The 21,167-nt window shown below is 38.3% G+C and overlaps 1 protein-coding gene across 5 annotated transcripts; it reads right to left on the reverse strand.

The window, feature by feature from the left end:
- Positions 1-3,468: 3,468 nt before the first annotated feature.
- stx3b (syntaxin 3b) lies at positions 3,469-19,283 on the reverse strand. 5 transcript variants are annotated; one of them, XR_012595600.1, is made up of 13 exons: positions 18,897-19,283; positions 9,812-9,886; positions 9,584-9,683; positions 9,184-9,258; positions 8,934-9,004; positions 8,472-8,580; positions 8,318-8,391; positions 7,659-7,793; positions 7,392-7,480; positions 5,816-6,963; positions 4,850-5,678; positions 4,018-4,804; positions 3,469-3,650 (listed from the first exon to the last, which is right to left on the reverse strand). XR_012595600.1 is itself a non-coding variant. In XM_074648731.1 (11 exons), the coding sequence occupies exons 1-10, from the start codon at positions 18,924-18,926 to the stop codon at positions 4,048-4,050; spliced, it is 870 nt and encodes a 289-aa protein (XP_074504832.1). In that variant the 5' UTR covers positions 18,927-19,283; the 3' UTR covers positions 3,469-3,650; positions 4,018-4,047. The 5 variants fall into 5 exon arrangements, 2 of the variants coding, with proteins under 2 accessions (XP_074504832.1, XP_074504833.1); XR_012595599.1 differs by lacking the exon at positions 4,850-5,678 and having other exon boundaries at positions 4,018-4,137; positions 6,853-7,043; positions 7,093-7,480; XR_012595598.1 differs by lacking the exon at positions 7,392-7,480 and having other exon boundaries at positions 3,469-4,804.
- Between the last annotated feature and the right edge of the window lie 1,884 nt (positions 19,284-21,167).

Genomic DNA, 21,167 nt, shown 5'->3' on the forward strand with positions numbered 1-21,167 from the left:
TGTAAAGAGAGGAAAGGTGAAATACTTACCTCCTCTTCGACACTTGTTGTGCTCCACTCTTAAAAAACTGTACTTTGTAACACGTTGGTTAACATGCTGTATCAACAATCTGCTGACAACAGCTATCCCATAAAAACACATTCACACTGCTCTTCCATAATCATCAAAAAGTGTAAAAATCCAGTTACATAATTACCTGCTGTGAGATCACAAAGACACATTAGTCAACCAAGTCATTAAAAAACATAAAATCTTTAATTTTCAATAAAATCTGTGGCACTTTAATTTAAAACAGTGTACAACAGCTTCAGTTTTCTCCTCCTCCTTCTTATCGCAGCGCATGCTGATGAAGAAAAAGGCTTGAGGCTTGAGGCTTGAATAGAAGAAGCGTTAGGTTTGAACAGTCGAGGGGCAGAAGCCAAAACAGCAGACTGTGCGGTCAAAAGAGCAAGCTGGCGAGGGCTCTCAATTTCAAGAGCTCCCTGCACCACCAGAAATAAAAGGAAGCATTCAGGCTCTGGTCTGACCGAAACAAAGACCTCCCTCAGTGACGGCGGCCCTCATAATGCACAAGAAGCTTAACAAATTAGGTGAAATTGGTCTATAAAAATCCCCTACATTTGGTCAATACTTGTTGATACCGGCCTCTTTAACGACTGTATGCACAGCTGGAAGCTTTAACTGCCATATTAAAGCCTCAGGGTGACAACATGTGGTTCAATAAACTCTCAGTTTCCCTCTAACAGACCTACTGAAATGATGGTGATCAACCAGAATTAAAGCCAATTTATTAGGCACACCTAGCTAAAACTAATGAAGTCTAATACAACAGCACTGCAATAAATCCGTGAAACATTTTCATAGATTTATATAACACAATATATCAGACTTTGTCAGGAACGCATAATAAAGTTACGTACTTTCATCATTGCGTTATTACCTACAGTTTTTGTTAGGGATGCACCGGGATCGGATATCGGTGACTATGGGGCCGATCTATTAAATTCAATTCTATATTTATATACTTTATACATTATATACTGGAATTTTAATTCCTGTTTAGGTTTTGACCAATTTGTTGCTGCGTTAAAAAGGTTTACACTTGAATTGCAATTCCCGTTAATTCTGAAGATTCTACAATTTATTTTAATAATAAATAACAATTCACTAAATTTATATCTATGTATTTATTGGTTACTTTTTTTTTTACAAAGTTAGGAAAGCGATGTTTTAGTCAAGCGTGATGTTGCCTTACACATAAATGAATGATCCCAGTCACTCCCACACAGTGAGGCATACAGCTTATTGATTAAACACCGATATGGGATCGGTACTCGGTATCGGCCGATACCCAAAGCCCAGGTATCGCTATCGTTATCGGGACTGAAAAAGTTCGATTGGTGCATTTCTAGTTTTTATGTTGAAACTGTTTTAGATATGTTTTGATTCAACTGTACGGTCTTTTTGGAAGCTGTACTTTGTGGTGCTGTTGAACTGAAAACTCTCACACTCAGATGTTTACAGGCAGTTTGTCCATAAAGTTTAACCAGCTCTTTAAACCAAAAACTGAACATTATAACCTTCATGACAGTAGGATTTATTGCAGAGCTGTTGCATAGTTTCAGATAGTTGTACCTAATAAACTGAGGTGTATGTTTACAGTAGAACTATAATGAGACCTAAAATATGCCAGGAAACGCATATCACACTAGTGAAGAGCCACCAGTCAGAGAGGCCTTACTGTAGGTTAGAGCATCGATTTACACTCCATCCTTCATCAAATTATAATAAATATATTACTATTACTTACTTATTAGACTATTCAGGCACTGAAATAGCTAGTGTTACTATCAGTCTCTCTTTGGCATTAAAAACATTCTGTTTTTACAGCATTCTAACAGCGGAGACAATCACGTCTATCTTTGTAGAAGGTCAAGATGGCAGACATTGTAGCAGGTTAGCAAAGATACAAAACACATATGCAGGCATTTCTCCAAGATGTTGCAGTGTTTAGGTGGATGCTAGCCTGTGTCTTTTGCTCCACCTGTCCATGAAATGTGTACCCATGAGCACCATCCTTCACGTTTAAAACTCTACGACCTGAAGAATCATAAGTGAGCACACCGATCCTCTTCAGGTTAAAGAACTGAGCCACATTCAGGGCTTGATATACTATAACAATAATAATTATATTATTCACATGATCATCTGAGCTTAATTACAGAAATAAAGACATGTTTACAGGCATGTGAAAGTGCTGGAACTCCCCAAAACCAACAAAATCCCAAATACAGTGAATATACAGTAGCTAGCTTTTCAATCACAAAATGTGTCGCGGCTCATAAAAGGCAAGAAATAATGAAGAAGGGGATGTGCTTCTACAAGACTTCACAAGGGTCCGATTAACTGTACGAGACATTAAGATCAATTTAAACTAGGGCTGTCAATCGATTAAAATATTTGATCGCGATGAATCGCACGATTGTCCATGATTAATCACACAATCTCTATCTGTTCAAAATGTACCTTAAAGGGAGATTTGTCAAGTATTTAATACTCCTATCAACATGGCAGTGCAGCTTTATGCAAATGTATGTATATACACAAAACAATGACAACTAATGTCCAGAAACCCTCACAGGTACTGCATTTAGCATAAAATATGGTAAATCATAACATGGCAAACTGCAGCCCAACAGGCAACAACAGCTGTCAGTGTGTCAGTGTGCTGACTTGACTATGACTTGCCCCAAACTGCATGCGATTATCATAAAGTGGGCATGTCTGTAAAGGGGAGACTCGTGGGTACCCATAGAACCCATTTTCATTCACATATCTTGAGGTCAGAGGTCAAGGGACCCCTTTGAAAAGGGCCATGAAAGCTTTTCCTCACCAAAATGTAGCGCAAGTTTGGAGCATTACTTAACCTTAGCGACAAACTATTATGACATGGTTGGTACCAATGAATTCCTTAGGTTTTCTAGTTTCATATGATGCCAGTAACTTCTTCTAGCTTTAAAACTGAGCCCGATATGACCTCCGAAAGATCGATTGCACTAATGCGTTAAAGAAATTAGTGACATTAAAACGATTTTGCGTTAACTCGCTATTATCGGATTAACTTTGACAGCCCTAATTTAAACTCTTCTAGGTTGATTCTTTGGCATCGAATGAAATGTTTAGTGACACTGGAGTGACGTTATGATCAGTTATTCTTCAATTCCCTTTTTACAATAGGTATTGTACCTCGGGTCAGCTTCAGTCTCATTTCCTCATTTGCAGCATCCTCAAACTGTCCTAAGCCACCTGAGGGAGTGAAACAGGACCCTCACAGACCAGGAAGGACGGTTCTGATTGGACAAAAAGTTGTTTATAATTATCACAAGTCTCGTAGTTCTTCTTTTTTTTCCAGAGGTCAAATGTAACACTTGTCCTTCAGGGTTTTTTTTTTTTGTTGAATATCTGCAGGTTAAATATGATCATATCCATATGGAGTGATCACTCTTTGGCGGGCTGACGGAGGATAGGATGGAGTGGATGATGATGATGATGGTAGCAAAACAGCAGTCCTGTTATAGTGTCTGGGTGAGGATGATGATGAGGATGATGACAGCAAGCACAGCACAGACTACACCGATTATGATCACCTTCTACAGAGAGAGAGAGAGAGAGAGAGAGAGACAAAGGGAGATTAATGACGGGGGAACATGAGCGTTGAAACGAGCCCACAGACCAAACATCAGCCGAAACTGTATCTCACTCCTACCACTGCTTTGTTTGTTCAGCAGTAACCAGAGGCAAGTGCTGAAGAATAGGAGAAAAACACACACACCCAAGAACTTCAAATGCACACAAACACACCTCATGTAAGCCCTGTGGATAGAAAGAAAACACACACACCCACTCACAGACAGCACCTGAGGAAAAGAGCTAGCGAGCAAACCCTTTTTGCAAAACATGCTTTATACCCACACCCATTTTGGTGCTACAAAGCGTATTTGCTCCAGAGTTACTCACCCTCCGCTCTCCTCTTATTCAAATAGCTCATCAGCTTTTCTTCAATCCAACTGATAACCCGATTATGAGGGCTAGTAAGCCCACCAAGACGAGCACAACCACCACTATTATCACCATTTTCTGTTGGGAACAACCAATTACACACAGTACCATCAGGACCATTCTCAGTACAACAATTATAGAATCTACTACTGTGAGTTATATGGTAGTTTTTGAATGAGGGAATATGTACATTATACTGTATGGCAACAATTGCTGTATGAAATATCATGAATTGTCCTTGTAGCTTGGTAACCACACACTCAGTGGACCATAAAGTCTGATAAACCAGTTTTGTCTCAGTGCACCAGTGTTGACTTTATGTGAACTTGGAAATATAAAAAATATTTTCACACACGTGGTTTGACAGCCTGAAGCGAACGAGCAATATCTTAAAACACAGGTAAAACCAAAGAATAACGCTGCAGCCATGAGCCAGCTGTAAACAAAGACAAAGTTAAGGTTAAAGCTGCAGAGAAAGAACAGAGAGAGAAGAGTGTATGTGTGTGTAAGCAGGTGGGAGAGGGTGGTCTTGCTTCTGGTTCTGGGTGCTGGGAAGGTCACTGGTTTTCAAAGCACAGGGATCACAGGCCAAAGGGTGGTGGGGGCCCAGAGCAGAGCAGGTACTGTAGGAGGGTTAATGGTCATCACAGGTGGGATAAAGGTGAAGATCAGGGTCTTGATGGTGGGGATGGTCGTCACGTTGTCAGGCAGGTTTCCCAAAAGCAACTTTGTGTTAAAGAGGAATCTTTTTCCAAAATTCATAAACTAACTGAGCGTTTAGATTTAACACAGCCATGTCTTTAAAAAATTGGTGGAGGCGTGTTGTTTTAGGTACCGGCGACACTATGATGGCCAGTTTAAGTAACAGATCCATGAGTTTTTGAAAGGTAATCAGACGCTACAACGCTGTACAGCAGAACAGAAATTTACCACTGTTTAAAACAATTTATAGGGCGGCACAGTGGTGAGGTGGTTAGCACAGATTCAAACCCGGCTTGAGGCCCTTCTGTGTGGAATTTGCATGTTCTCCCAGTGTTAGCGTGTTTTTTTTTTCCGGGTTCTCCGATTTCCTCCCACAGTCCAAATACATGCAGGTTAGGTTAATTGTTGACTCTAAATTGCCCGTAGGTGTGAATGTAAGCGTGAATGGTTGTCTGTCTCTATGTGTCAGCCCTGTGATAGTCTGGCGACCTGTCCAGGGTGTAACCCGCCTTCACCCAATGTCAGCTGGGATCGGCTCCAGCCCCCCAGCGACTTTCAATTGGATAATGTTTTGTTTTTTTACTTGCCTGACTGGGTCAGAAATCTTCTTGCCCAAAGTCACATTGAGTTGTGGCAAAAGTTGATCCAGGTCAACCTTGCATTTTTGTCTAGTTGTGCAAAAGTCGTTGAGGGGGCTGTTATTTTTCATGCTGTGCTGTGTCATTGACACTTGTATGATCTAGGACAGTGCAGTCTCAGCAATAACAATTAACTGCTGCTCAATACTGTCAGGGCGCAGGGGGCATCTTTGACTTTGACATTGGCTCAAGGTCACCAGAATAACATGGACTGAATTACTTAATCAGATTCTGATATAAGGCCAGGCTTGTGAACTTGAATCTGACTCAATCTTTGTCCTGTGGCACCAAATTCAGTCCATTTTATTTTGTTCTATTTAATTTTTTTTGCTATCTAATCCCAGAGATTGTATTTAAATTTGACCAGCATTGATCTCAGGGTCATCGCTGTTCTATTTTAAAAGATAAAATAAAACCCTTTCCGTTGCTTTTGGGAAACCGGACCGCTCCTCCTGACTGTGGTAACTCACACGGCGAGCCTCTTGCTGAAACTTTGCAGCTTTCTTAGTGTCTGCTACGGCACGCTCCACAAATCCCACCGACTGGTCCATGTTGCTCTCAATCCTGTCAATCATTCCACCCTAACATGGGGCACGGCGTCGGAGGTGACGAAGAGCAACGAAAGGAGATAAATAAAAACAACAACAAGAGAGAGAAACACAAAGCGAAGCACACAGAGTGCAACAGTTGTGTGTGACTGGCGATGTGTCTGCAGGGCGAGGATCTGTATGCACACTGTGTGGTTTAAAGCTCCAGTAGGCAGAACGCTTTTGGTATCATTGGGCAAAAATCCATAATAACCTTTCAGCATATTGTAATTCAAGTGTTTCTGAGAGATGACTTCTGCATCTCCTCATGACTCTGTTTTCAGGCTTTAAAAAATCTGGTCCGTGACGGAAGACTTTGACCAATCACAGGTCATTTCAGAGAGAGTAAGTAAGTATTTCTTCAAATGATCTCAACATGGCTGCATGGTCACAGACTTTCTCTTTTTACAGCTAAACAGTACACTACAAGATGATTCTGGAAACATTTGAGGTGAGAAATAGGCATTACAGTAACATAATATTGATTCATATTTGATCAGCGCTGCCTAGTTTGACCGTTTGATCAGAGTCCACGAGTGATTGACAGCCGACTCTCATAGACGGCAGCTGGCCGGCAAACTCCAGCTCGGCTCTGATTGGTTGTTTTCATCCGGTCTGTGAAATCTTGCAGATGCCATTAGGACAACTGGAGGTCCCAGAGGCACATGCTTTTCATGCCTGTCTAATGCACTACTGTCAGGATATAGTGACCATTTTATAAAAAAATAACTTTTTTTAAATCATATTTGCTCCAATTCTACCCACTGTAGCTTTAAATGTGTCAAGCTGTGTCTAGATAATAGGCATACACACAACAGGAAGAAGTCACAAGCAGACTGGTGCAGCAGTTGGCTAAATTACATTACCTTGCGTGCTTTGGACTGATGCTTTATAGCTTTTTTGGTCTGCTCCTTAGCCTCTGTTACATGGTCCACTGACTTGGATACATTCTGCTCTATGTTGTCAACTATGTCACCCTGAAAAACACACAACAATCAATAAGATACAGAGCAACACAAGCAGAAGAACATTGGTTTAAATACATAAAGTAATACATCTGGTTTCAGGAAACCAGCTTTTATTGTCAAAACTGTTACTAAAGTGACAGCTTTTCTGGGAGAAACATTAATTTACGTTAATGCTGAAAATTTATTTTGGAACAAACATCTTCAAACTAAAAGCTGGAAATAATAATGGTTAAGAAAACAAACAGTTTTGCGGGGAAATCACACAACATAAACAGCCCTTACCTCAAACAAGCTTTTCCCTCAGAAAGCATGGTTCAAGCAGTAAGAAATATGTGATTAGACTTATATGTGCATACAGTGACTGACTGATCAACAATATGTGACTTGTATTCATTCTAGTGTGATGTCTGCAATGACGCTTTATTCATACATCTTACTAAATGCATTTGTGTTGGTTCCATCAGTGTTGGGGTGATGAGATGGAGGTGGCGGTGAGAATAAAGAGAGGTGTAAGAAAAGCATGGAGCTGGAAAAAGAGGAAACAGATGCAGATAGATAGTCAGACCACAGCGGAGACAGGAAGAGAGACAAACAAGAGAAGAAGAGACAGGATTGAACACAAAGTCATGGGAAAAGGTTTAGAATGAGTGAATAAATGAGTGAAGTAGATGAAGTAATGGGCAGATGGACATGGAGGAGCATACCTGGCTCTCCACCAGCATGGCGATGTCTACAAACATATCGTGCAGCTCCTTGATGCTGCTTTCCAGACGGACAATGTCTTTGTGTCTGGCTTCGATCTCACTCAGGGCTTGTTTAGAGATCCCAGCGTCCACAATCTGTGGAGATGAGAGGTTTAATGTTGCCACTCAGGACCAGGTCAGACAAACATGCACAACTAAAAAATGATTCCGTCTCATGGCGAAATGTGTCACTGCTGCTTTAAAACGGCAATGACAGTGAATTTTATTAAAGCTGGTAACCAGTGTAAGCTCCAGAATAATTTGTAGATATAAGGGGCCAGCTGTGTCTCAGTAGGTAGAATCCAATAATTGCATGGTTGGTGGTTCGATTCCCGGCTCCTCTGGTGCTCAGTTTCTCAGCTGTTTCAAACAGCTCAAAATAAGCTTGTCTGTTAGTTACTATGTCAAAGGAGGTTTGCAGCACTTAAGAAGGCACAGGAGAGCAAACTGACTTTGAGTCCAACAGGCCAAATCACAAGCACAGCTAATCTTTAACCAGTTGATACGAGGCACTTTGAGTTTTACTGAACAACTGACCGATTGGCTTTTTCTCAGTTCTACCACATCACGATCAGTGTCGAGGCAAAGTGGATGTTAGGATGCTGTACACACGCACTTACCCCAGCAGTAAACACAGCAGAGTTGCCGCTCTCCAGCATCTCCTCCAGTTCCTCATCTGTTGTTGCTTTTCCAGCTGGAAAGGAAAGGAAACAAGTTAATGACTTTAAAGAAGATCGTGTGGGACTATCACATGACTTCATGGCCGTCACTCACTGATCTCTAGTTGTCTCTGAATACGTCCTTTACTCCTCTCCCTGAAGTCCACCTGGGCTTCATTATACTTTGTCATTACCTCCACAAACTTCCTGGACAGCACTGCATGCTGGGAGACAACAAGATAAAAATGAATTAGCGCAGAAGTCAGGCCTGAGACACATCTCTGACAAATGTAAAACATCCATTTTTATGTCAAAGAGAAACACATTTTTGCTTATGTTTTACATAATAATAATAATAATAATAATAAGTAAAATGATTAAAATGTGCTGTTGCAATTTCTGAATATTGAAACTGTTTTTTCTTCTCTTCCCCTTTTCTTTACCTGAACAATGTTCTGAATACATTGTACATTTTTAGCATTCTTTCAGTGCTGAATCTGAATATGATCATACCCATAAGCCTTTTGAATTTAAATTTGGAAAAAAAAAGAAGAAGAAACTTCTGGACATCATTTACCTGTGATTTACGTATCCGAATGTCAGCCGACACCCTCTCCTGCTCCTCTGACTCCAGATTCCTCTCGATGGCTGCGAAGAAATCCAAACTACTGATTTATGATTCAGCTTTAAAATCATCTACACATCACATCATTGTTTGATTCTCAAGCAACATTTCATAATAAGTCCATTAAACATCCCCATAACTCTCACTGACAAGCTGAGTGTGTATGTGTGCGTGTGTGTGTGTGTACGGTAGGCAGACTCACTCTTGAGTTTATTTCTTGCATTGTTGGCCATCTTCTTTATGTCGTTGGTGATTGCCTCCAAGTCATCCTGTGTTTCTAGAAAGGAAGAGACATGTGGCAATAGACAGTGTTAGCAATGGGGTGAGAGGAACACACTTATTGCAAGTACTAATAAACTGATAATGTTCTCAATTTGTATTGTTAATGTTTTTTGTGTGGACCCCAAGAAGACTAGCAACCACTCTGTGGAAGCTAATGGGGATTCAAATAAAGATTTTTTAAATACATAACATACTGATTCACTTTTAAATGAAAATCATCTGTGGCTTTTTTTTTTTTTTTAGTTCCTCTTGGCAAAAGTCTGATTTAATTCAATTTGGGACACAAAAAGACACAGGAAGAAAAGCTGGTCTCTTCTTACTCTGATCCGATGTGGGAGCAGACAGGATGACGGAGAAAAGCTTTTTGACTTCAGCCACGTTATCATCAATTTTATCAATACTGTTCCTGATGTCCTCAATCTGAAACAAACACACACCATGAATGTCAAAAATGTTAGCAAATGACAAAAATGTTGACCTTCAACCATGTATGCCCTCATGATAAAACAACCCCCCACACACTAATACGCTGATAGTAACACACTGACCTGGAGGAAGAATTCGTCCATGAAGGCTGCGTTGTCCATCGAGATCTCCACCTCCTCATCATCTTGATCACACGTCTAACAGAGTAAAAGCAAAGTAAGTAAGTAAAGTCTTCTCAATATGTGTCTTTTTTTATATCACATCGAGTTTCTTGTTTTAAAGCCTTTTTTAGTTTTTATGTGCAGCACTTAAATCGCCTGGTTGTTTGAAAGGTGCTCTACAAACAAACTTGCCTTTAGAGAAAAACACATAACAATCCAACAGCTGTACTGACATTTTTACTGTCAGTGCTTAGCCCAGATAAATATGCAGAATAAATACACCCTTTGTTGTTAACAATTACAGAGACATCCTGTTAAACAAACTAACCAAAACATGACTCCAAGCCATTTCTGTTTGAAACTCATTCACCTCCCTGTTTATCTACATCAGACAGCATGTGATCCTGATGCTTTCTGGGTCTTTTCTGTGCCAGTTAACGTTTTGATACCGGTGCCAATACAATCCCTGAGTTTCAGTTAAGATACCAAAACAATATTTTTTTTCCAAGGCAGTAACACATCCTCCCAATATTCAAATGTTCCCCCAATATATTGATAAAAAATATAAATAAATAAATAATGAGCCCAGCAGAAGCTGTTGCTCGACTGCTGTGCAGGTACAAGCAATACCAAATACTGTCTCTCTATTTCAATACTTTCAAATGTATTGAAAAGTGGAAAACTAGAATGTAAAATGAGTGTTACGTAGCAGGATTTTCCGTACCATTATATGGCTTAGGAGCAGCACACAAGCCAAATTAATGTAAAATCAATGCGGAGGGCATCAACACTAATTAAATTATTTTTACCAGATCTAATGGCTGTTAGCTTTATGACAAATTCACACCAGGCAGCAGTGAAGTGCGGCAATAAATAAATTTTTCTGCAGCCGGGAGACGTGTTCATGTGTTTCAGGTGGGAAGAAATTATTTGTAACACAGGTCAACATGTCAAAGGAGTCACAGGATCTGTTTACTGATTGGCTGTGGGTACTCTTTGGCAGCACTGGCTGGAGAGGAGAAGATAGGACCAGAGGAGAGGAGGAGAGAGAGGGATGGAGAGGAGGAGATAGGACCAGAGGAGAGGAGGAGAGAGAGGGATGGAGAGGAGGAGATGAGACCAGAGGAGAGGAGGAGAGAGAGGGATGGAGAGGAGGAGATAGGACCAGAGGAGACGAGGAGAGAGAGGGATGGAGAGGAGAATATAGGACCAGAGAGGAGGAGAGAGGGCTAGAGAGAAGATAGGACCAGAGGAGAGGAGGAGAGAGAGGGATGGAGAGGAGAAGATAGGACCAGAGAGGAGGAGAGAGGGCTAGAGAGAAGATAGGAGCAGAGGAGAGGAGGAGAGAGAGGGCTGGAGAGGAGAAGATAGGACCAGAGGAGAGGAGAAGAGAGAGGGATGGAGAGGAGAAGATGGGACCAGAGGAGAGGAGGAGAGAGAGACCTGGAGAGGAGAAGATAGCACCAGAGAGGAGGAGAGAGAGAGAGAGGCCTGGAGAGGAGAGGAGAGGAGGAGAGAGACAGCTGGAGAGGAGAAGATAGGACCAGAGGAGAGGAGGACAGAGGGCTGGAGAGGAGAAGATAGGATCAGAGGAGAGGAGGAGAGAGAGGGCTGGAGAGGAGAGCCAGGCTAGCTGTTTCCCCGTTTCCAGTCTTTATGCTAAGCTAACCGGCTGCGGCTTCATATTTACAGTACAGGCATGAGAGATCTTCTCATATCACTCATCAAATAATCGTAACTATTCCTTTAATTCTGTCTCAACACTGAGCAAGAACTTCGCCCATATAAAATACAGTAAAAAATGAGCAATTAGTATTTTAAACCAGGAAATTAAAGAATCAAAGAACAAGTAAAGAAAACGAAGAATCTGACCACAGAAACCACAATCAATATTATACTCAAAATTATCAACATTGTTTTGACTATTTTCATGTCCAAAAATACTGTTTACTGTTTAATACTGATTCTCCAGAACTGTATTTCTGTTCAGGTTAGAAAAGCCACTGAGCAGCATTTAGACCGTGAACAAACCCTCACTAATGAAATTGCTTCCTGGTTAGCAGCTCAGCGTGCTACATCAGTCTGACCCTAATCAGCCTACACCTAATAAATTCTATCAGAGAGTTTCACTCTACTGAAATCATAAACACGTCACAAGGTACAGTCAGTAAACACGGGGCAGTGCTGGTGAATACTGACACGGTGAAGGGCCGAGATGCAGGAACTCAACCTGTTTTTAACCGACTTAAAGAAACCACAGCTGAGGCACAGTGTAAACAGACGTCATAGCATGCTGGGACGCTGTTATGAGTGAAACAATGAGTGGAAAGGGACACTAAGCTCACTGTGTTCCCTCCCTTTTAGCTACTTCTGCATTTTACGGACAAATGTGTTTCCACTGAGCTCCTACAGAGTGTTGCTGGCCGACTAAACTCTGAACACATAGTAGTTTGTGTTTGTGTTTTGTAACGGGGGTGACGGAGAGTCTGGACACTTGACTTTCCTGGAGAAAGTCAGCCTGGATCAAAGTCAAGGCCTGGAAAATGTTAGCCAACACACCTGTCGGCTTCTCTGCTCTCTCTCATATCACCTGACTCAGCCTCAGTCTCTAAACTAGTCATCTGAATAGATATCTATCTTACGCTGCACTAGAATAACTAACATAATTATTCCTTAACTTCCAAAAGAAACTGTTTTTTTATTGGGTTAATCAAATAAAACAAGTCATTTTAATACATGATACATTTTTGCTAATGATTAATCGGTCAGTTGTCAACTTTAAAATGAATCACCAACTATTTTGATAGTTGATTAACAGTGGTGGAAAGTAACTAAAGTACTGTACTTAAGTACAATTGTAAGGTACTTGTACTTTACTTGAGTATTTCCATTTTCTGCTACTCCACTACATCTCAGAGGGAAACATTGTACCTTGTACTCCACAATATTTATAAGACATATTTAGTTACTTTGCAGATTCTGATTATTAATACAAAATATAAATCAACTAATGAATTATGGTGTATTATCATAGATTAAGCTACCCAGCAGTATATAAAGTAATTAAAATGAGCTCCACCTTTACCAGCTGCAACATTAAAGTGATGAACACATTAATGCATCAATAAGCATAATCCAATAATATACATTATTCTGCATAATGAGTACTTTTACATTGGTACTTTTAAGTGTATTTAGATACTAATAAAGATAAGTATGATTTTGAATGCAGGACTCTTACTTCTAACGTGTATTTATACACGGTAGTATTGCTACTTTTACTGAAGTATAAGGTCTGTGCACTTCTTCCACCACTGTCGATTAATCAGTTTGAGTATTTTTTTAAGAAAAAATAGTTCAAACTCTCTGATTCCAGCTTCTTTAATATGAATATTTTCTGGTTTCTTTACTCCTCTATGACAGTAAACTGAATGTCTTTGAGTCGGGGACAAAACAAGACATTTTGAGGACGTGATCTCGGGCTTTGGGAAACACTGATCGACATTTTTCACCATTTTCTGACATTTTATAGAGCAAACAACTAATCGATTAATCGAGAAAAAAATAATCGTTAGTTGCTGCCCTAGACGTTTTATAAACAAAATGATTAATCGAGAAAATAATATAGCAGATTAATCGATAATGAAAATAATTGTCAGTCGCAGCTCTGCGGGGAACTTAATGCAACAGCATGTCGGTCTTTCTGTTCAAATGCTGAGTTTTAGACGCTCTTTAACCTTCAGGCCCTCATCTCAAATTTGAATTGCAAATGTAGCTATTTGGTTCAGGCTGCTGTAACTAACAACAGTTGTGAAGTAACACAGAGTTCCCTGGACAGACGCACTGTGCTTGTTTTTAGACCTCTCTGTGAGTTATTCATCGAACACACAGCTGCAGCCCTCTGGCCTCAACATTATGCTACCTCACACAGCATTTCTGCAGCAGTGAGATAAGAACAAGCGCTCACTTCCTTCCAGTGTCTCTCAATCAGCAAAACTAAGGGGAAAGGGTGCAACAAAATGCTTTAACAAACCAAACAGACAAAAGGCCACACAGGGACTTACTTCTATATAACAACAGTTTGATAGTGACAGGAACAGTCAGAAAGAAGTCAACTTTTACAACCTTCCTCATTAATCTCGCTTGCTCATCACATGACTCAACCTACTACTGTCAGAAGACATGAGACCTGCTTTATCATTTCGGATCAAAATGTTACTCATAATACGTTAACTTTTTGATGTTTCTTACCACAACATGGGGGTTGGAAGTTGCTTAATGTGCAGTCAGTTCAACCCCGTTATGATTAGTTTTGAAAAAGCAGTGTGAGATTATCTAATGTTGAAAAGCCATGTGTGTACTGTGGAAATAGATTTACATTAACCAGCATTTTGACAGCATTTTTTTTGCAACGCTAATGGAAAATAACACCCATCCTCTAATCATTATTTATTTAGAAAAATAAATAAATAAATTGTGAACAAAGTAGATTTAATGCCACACTGTGCAGCTGTGCCAAAATGTGTGAACCATGAAGCAGCAAATTAGATTTTTTTCTCTCTCTTTACCAAAGTCGCCAAAAATGCTATAATCTCAAGCTTAGTTACATGCAGATTGTGTAATCGGCAAATAAAAGTAAGAAAAAGAGAGCACGCGCTGCACATCAGCGCACTAGCGATTGATATGTTGGCTTGTATGCTGGTTTGTTCCTTTTATTCAAATCACTTAATTACGCTTGTTCTGAATACAAAGCACCATATGTCATGTTGCATAACTCGCCTCAATAAGGCAACGACTAGACGGTTTTACACTGAAGCAGACATGGTGATCCTCTCGAACACAACAAACTGACTATAGCTCTCTTATATTAATACAAAGTTTTATTGGAGCCTGAATTATAAGACTGTGTTGTCCTGGTCTATCTGGAAAGTCAGATTAAATGTGCAACAGACACATGACTATGCACTGGGGAGTACACAAACTGAGCTCATCCTATCAGCCTCTACACACTGCTATGGCAAAATACATGTTGAACATATATTCATACAAGCATAATAACTAAATGAAAAAAAGCCTAAAGTGACCTGCTACCTGTTTGATTTATTATTATGTAAAAAAAAAAAACATAATCCAGCAAGTGTGACTCCAATCATGGACACATTGAATGTCCAACCTCCTCCCTCACTATCTTTCCTGTGATTCCGTCATCGGAAAGAAACTGGGAGGTGATTAACGGTCAGACTTTGTCTCTTAGGATCATAAATGACGAAACACTACCGGACAATAACTTTAAGGTTGAGAAAGATGTCATAATTTCAGTAAAATAAATATTATTCTTTAACTTTCAAATGGAGTTACAATGTTCCCTGGTGTCTTATTCGGTTGATCAAATAAAACTTTTCATTTTAATTCATCAGACATTTTTAGAGCTGCAACAATTAACGATTAGTTGTCAACTGTTAAATTAATCGCCAACTATTTTGATAATCCATTAAACAGTTTGAGTAATTAAAAAAAAAAAAAAAGTTAAAATTCTCTGATTCCAGTTTCTTAAATATGAATATTTTCTGGTTTCTTTACTCCTCTATGACAGTAAACTGAATATCTTTGAGTTGTGGACAAAACAAGACATTTGAGGATGTCATCTTGGGCTTTGGGAAACACTGATCGACATTTTTCACCATTGTATAGACCAAACAGCTACGGCTGCACAATTAATCGAGGCATAATTATTTGTTAATAGCTAAATGTTTGTCAGAATACTATTTTAACTGAATTATTGTGGTTCTGCAGAGATGTCCTGGCATATACATCATATTCTATAGATTTAAGAAAACATCTTTGTTTGGTTCAGATCCCCGCAGAAATCACACCATAATGATTTTAATATGTTTTTCAATGAAAATGAGAATAATGATGCAAAAATTATCACTCCCTCTAACATCACAAATCATATCGCAATTGTAATATTGGTCAAAATATTCGCAATAAGATATGTTTTCAAAATCGTTCAGCCCCACAAACAACTAATCGATTAATCAAGAAAATATTCGACAGATTAAATGACGATGAAAGTAATCGTTAGTTGCAGCCTTTATTTTCCTATATGTTTTTTTATGGACCAACCTTTAAAATCTATTTAGATTTATCAATAATAACAAGTTAGGCCTATCAGAAGCCCATTGCACTAGATTTTCCCACGGGATGATTTAGGAAATGAGCCACTAACCACCACAGCAGCCGGGTCAGATTTACAGCAGCAGGATGACAGAAGGCGAAATACTCCATCAGGACTTGTGTTAATGCAACTCTAATATCTGACAGGGGATTTAAAAACTCCACGTGCCACACAAGAAGCCATGTTGGTTCAGTTACGGCTCCCCCCATTCATTGAGCTGATATCTGAGAAGCAATGTAACAACGGTAACCCAACAGGCCTGAAGGACGGTGTGGGGAAACACTGAGCACACAGACCTGAAGAGACTTCTACTGAAAGCACATTTATATAAAAATACCACGAGGGAATTAGAAAAAGGACCCTGAAATACAGAAAACAGCTGTCAAGTCAACGCCAGCCTTCAATGAAATATTGCAAACATGGCTACTTTATCAACTTATGTTACTGGTATTTTATTTAAATGGTCTGAGCAAGCACAACGCTTCATAACAGCGTGCAGTATAAGACACATGTGACCATATAGCTCCAGGTGAAACTACAATTCAGCATTTCCTGCTGCTCCTCTTTTCCTAAAGTCTATCAGGTGACACACGCACACTAATATACTGTCTAGATTACTGCCAGCAAGTTACACATTAGATAGAAAACTCAAGGAGGGAAATAAAGGTGGTGGGTGAATGAAGATAAAGAGGAAAGATAAAGAAAGAGAGGAGTAAAGATTGGAAAAACACTAGTAGGATGGAGGCACAAGAGAACATATAGTTTTACACCTGTACACACATAAAGTATACAGTCGGCCTATACTATTAACCTCCTAACAAATGACCTGCCCACTTCACCTCCTATCTGTACTTCCTTTCCTTGAAAAGAAGCCAGCTGTGTGAGATTACAGACGCCTGCGGGGGATACCGCAACGTTTAACACAGCAAATATTTGGCCTGCAGTTTCAGGTAGCTATGGCAACACATGGCGACTTGGGTTACAGTTGGATCAAGGCCTCAACCCCCATAGGCAGCAGCAACTGTATTCATGTCATTAACTCAATTTTGAATGAGTAAAATATAAATACAATGGATGTTTGGTGCTGTGTAAGATTTGTAATCTGGCTGTGATGGTTAAATACAAAAAGGTATAGAGGATTTTGATTCAATCCATCCCAACCGGAGATCCTGTGCCCATCTACAACTCTCTACTTTGACCATAATTAATATAATTTTAACACCTTAGCTAGTAATGGTATATAATACTTAAAGATGTCCAAGGTGATGTCTTCAAATGCTTGTTTTTGTCTCACAAACAGCCCCAAACTCAACGATTTTCATTGAACACTGATATAAAACAGAGAAAATCTGAGTATTTTGACAGTTTTGCATGACTTCAACGATCTTAGTCGATTAATTACCTGCCAATCAACTAACTGAATAAACAACTAATCTTTTTCATCTATAATTGCATCTTCATTGACAATGAAAACAGACTATGGTCAGATTGCCCAATGCTAAGGCCAAGTATCAATGTGTATTTACAATAGGGTTGCAACTAACGATTATTTTCATTGTCGATTAATCTGTCGATTATTTCATCAATCTATCGATTAGTTGTTTGGTTGATAAAATGTCAGAAAATGGTGAAAAATGTCAATCATTGTTTCCCAAAGCCCAAGATAACATCCTCAAATGTCTTGTTTTGTTCACAATTCAAAGATATTCAATTTAAGGTCATAGAGGAGTAAAGAAACCAGAAAATATTCACATTTAAGAAGAGTAGAGTCAGAGATTTTTGACTTTTTTCCTTGAAAAATGTCTCAAATCGATTATCAAAATAGTTGGCGATTAATTTAATAGTTGACAACTAATCGATTAATCGTTGTAGCTCTCATATACACAGGTCTACACATAATTTTAAAAGGAATTAAGAGCACTAATTTAAATATAAATGTAAAATGATATATTTACTGTACTGTCATTGTTGTTATTATATATATATATATCTTGTCCTAATTGTTTTGTTATCACTATTATGTAGTCATATTCCTTCTTTATATTAATCTTGTCTCTAGGTGGAGGCTTCCGATAAGCCCAGTGGGTTTTTTGCCTCTTCCTGCACTGTATATTATTCATTTATTTTGTTGTTATGTTGTATAGTCTTAAATTGTGCAAAACAAATAAACAAATATCTAGTGATACAACTAATAACCTACCAATTACAATATTGGTTATACATTACAATAGATCTCTGACACTTGATTGTCAAACCTTACCAATATGGCTGCCTGCATGTAAAGAAACAATGATGTCTGTATGACTGAATCACTTTTACCGATAACATCCCCATTTTAAATCACTTTACCAACCTGCAGTGTTACTACATCCACCAGTTATGTCATCACATGGTTACACATACTGGTTCAAATGATTAGTATCTTATGTGTAGTGGAAATAGTAGAAATGTTTTTACTCATCTTAACCTCTCATACACAGGTCTACATCATATTAAAGGAATTAAGAGCACTCATTTAGACATACAACTTGTAAAATGATATTTAGTGATACAACTAATACCAATATTATAATTATACATTACAATAGATCTGTGACACTTGATTGTCACACCTTACCAATATGGCTGCATGTAAAGAAACATGATTGTCTGTATGACTGAATGACTTTTACCTATAACATCCCCATTTGAAATCACTTTACCAACCTGCAGTGTTACTACATCCACCAGTGTATGTCATCACATGGTTACACATACTGGTTCTAATGAATATGTGTCATGTTTTAGTGGAAATAGTAGAAATGTGTCATTATGTCTCATTTCTTCAGACAGTATAAGGAAACTTGACATTTCCTGGACACTACTTACCGCTTTAAGTTGCTCCAATCGGTCCTTCATGGTTCACACGGTGAATTTAACACCTTTAAACCAAAAGAGATGACCACAATATTGTGTGAAAATGACTCAAAAACTAGTCCCAGTGTGTGAATTCCTCCGCCGGTAAGAAAAACACTTAAAGTCCCCAGAAGAAGTCTTGACAGAGTTATCTGGAGAAAACTACTTTTTTCTCAAAAGAGACGTCTTTCCGTCGTTTTTCCATACAATATGGCTGCTGGGGTTTATAAACCAGTGTTTTTCTTTGCTAAATCTCCTCGCCCAGAGGATTAAAACAACAGTTGTGTGGAGCCGTTTAATCTGCTGTCCGTTGGCCAGTAATCATTCTAAAACGCACTTCTCTGACGCTCACGCATGCGCTGAGGAGTCCGTGTCCTCTGAGATGAAGCTACGCCCATGAGCCACCTGCAACCGGTGATGCGTTCAGGTGTTGTAGGAATGATCCCGACTCTACTGCTTAAAAAACAACGTTAACATCGATTTGCCAGATGATAAAGTCATTTAACCTGGCACTTTCAACATGCTGTCAATTAGTAGGTTGCCTGTAGGCTTATAAATGTAATAATTACATTTAACTGCAGTTTCATATTCCACAATTTATTTATGAATTCATTAATGTATTCTAAATGATAATAATAATAATAATAAACTTTATTTGTATAGCATCTTTCCAAACATAGTTACAAAGTGCTTTACATATGTTAAAGTACTGCAAACATCAAGATAAAAACAATACAGAATAAAAACATAGGCCAAAATAAAATGTTGAACATAAGACTTTTGTACAAAAAGTCAACAATAATGAAATTTAAAACAAGGGATTGCAATGAAAAAGGCCTTCCTGTAAAGGTAGGTTTTGAGGCGTGATTTAAAAGAAGAAACAGCGTTTACTAGCCTGAGTTCCTCCGGAAAGGAGTTCCACAGCTGTGGGGCTGATGATGTATTAATTGAATGTTTTATGGTGTTTTTGTTAATCCCTTTTTAATTTGAACTATTTATTGATGGATTAATATTTAAATTTGTAAATAATTTTTTATAATTCTTCTTTTTATTGCCCATTAAAATGTCAAATAATGAATTAGTTTGTAATTTAGTGCATTTATTCATAGATGAATAAATCATTTTGTAAATAAATTCATTATTTGTACTGTACAGTAAGTTATTAATCAATTAAAGGCTTTATTACTATTTACGTGACTCTTGTGGTCCTCCATACAAGACCCCAATTTGTACCCTATTAAAAAAGCTAAAGTAAGCACTTTTGTCAGGTAGAAATATCGTATTTCTGCTTTTGTAATGTTACCTGAATGCAGCACACAGGGTTATCATACTAGCAGTGATGTGGTGAAACCAGGCTGATAGTGTGTTTGTAATGCAGTGTCGTAAAAGCAAGGGCGAACTAATACATTTTAGTCTTAATTTAAATAAACAACATCAACTACACCATGGTGTTGTCGCTTTAAACTCCAATCAGAGGAGAGCAACCTGACCTCATAAAGTTGGGCAAACTCATTGTGCTAACGGGTAAGATAAATAATTGACCTTTTATATATATATAATATATATATATATATATATATATATTATATATATATATATATATATATATATATAGGTATCATTTTAATTGTCTGTATTATAATGAAGGGCCTTGCTCCATAAAGAAACGTTTTGATATTTATTTTCCAGTTGACACCAGTAATTGGTTAAAAATAATGGAAGTGTACCTTTGTGTAATACTTTTTTTTTTAAAGACTTTATTTTAAATCTGTGAACAATACAATAAACAAACTGATACATAGGTAAATAATACATATAAAGGAATTAAAGGGATAAATAAAAACAAAAAAATTTAATTAAAATAAGTAAAATAAAACATGCCAGGGGTTAATATAAATAAATAGCACCTTAAGTGAAAACATTAAAATGAGAGCACAATCTCACCGTTTTACTAGCCTTTTTTGTTTTATGCTTAAGTTATTGTCTTAATTTATAGTTCCATTTCTTTCTTGAAAACATTAAAGTGAGGTTTAACTCTCGCAAATTTACATTTATGAAAGTAAAATTTTGTGACAATGCTAATGAGATTGATTAGAAAATACTCAAAAAAATCAAAGTCACAGATAATATTTTCCAAGATAACCCAACAAATATCTTACAACAGTTTACAGGTATAGTATGTGTACATTTTCAGAACAGATGGACAATAGTTTCAGTATGGGAATCACACAAGGCACACGTCAC

This window comes from Sebastes fasciatus, chromosome 10 (genome assembly GCF_043250625.1).
Source record: "Sebastes fasciatus isolate fSebFas1 chromosome 10, fSebFas1.pri, whole genome shotgun sequence".
Lineage (NCBI taxonomy): Eukaryota > Metazoa > Chordata > Actinopteri > Perciformes > Sebastidae > Sebastes > Sebastes fasciatus.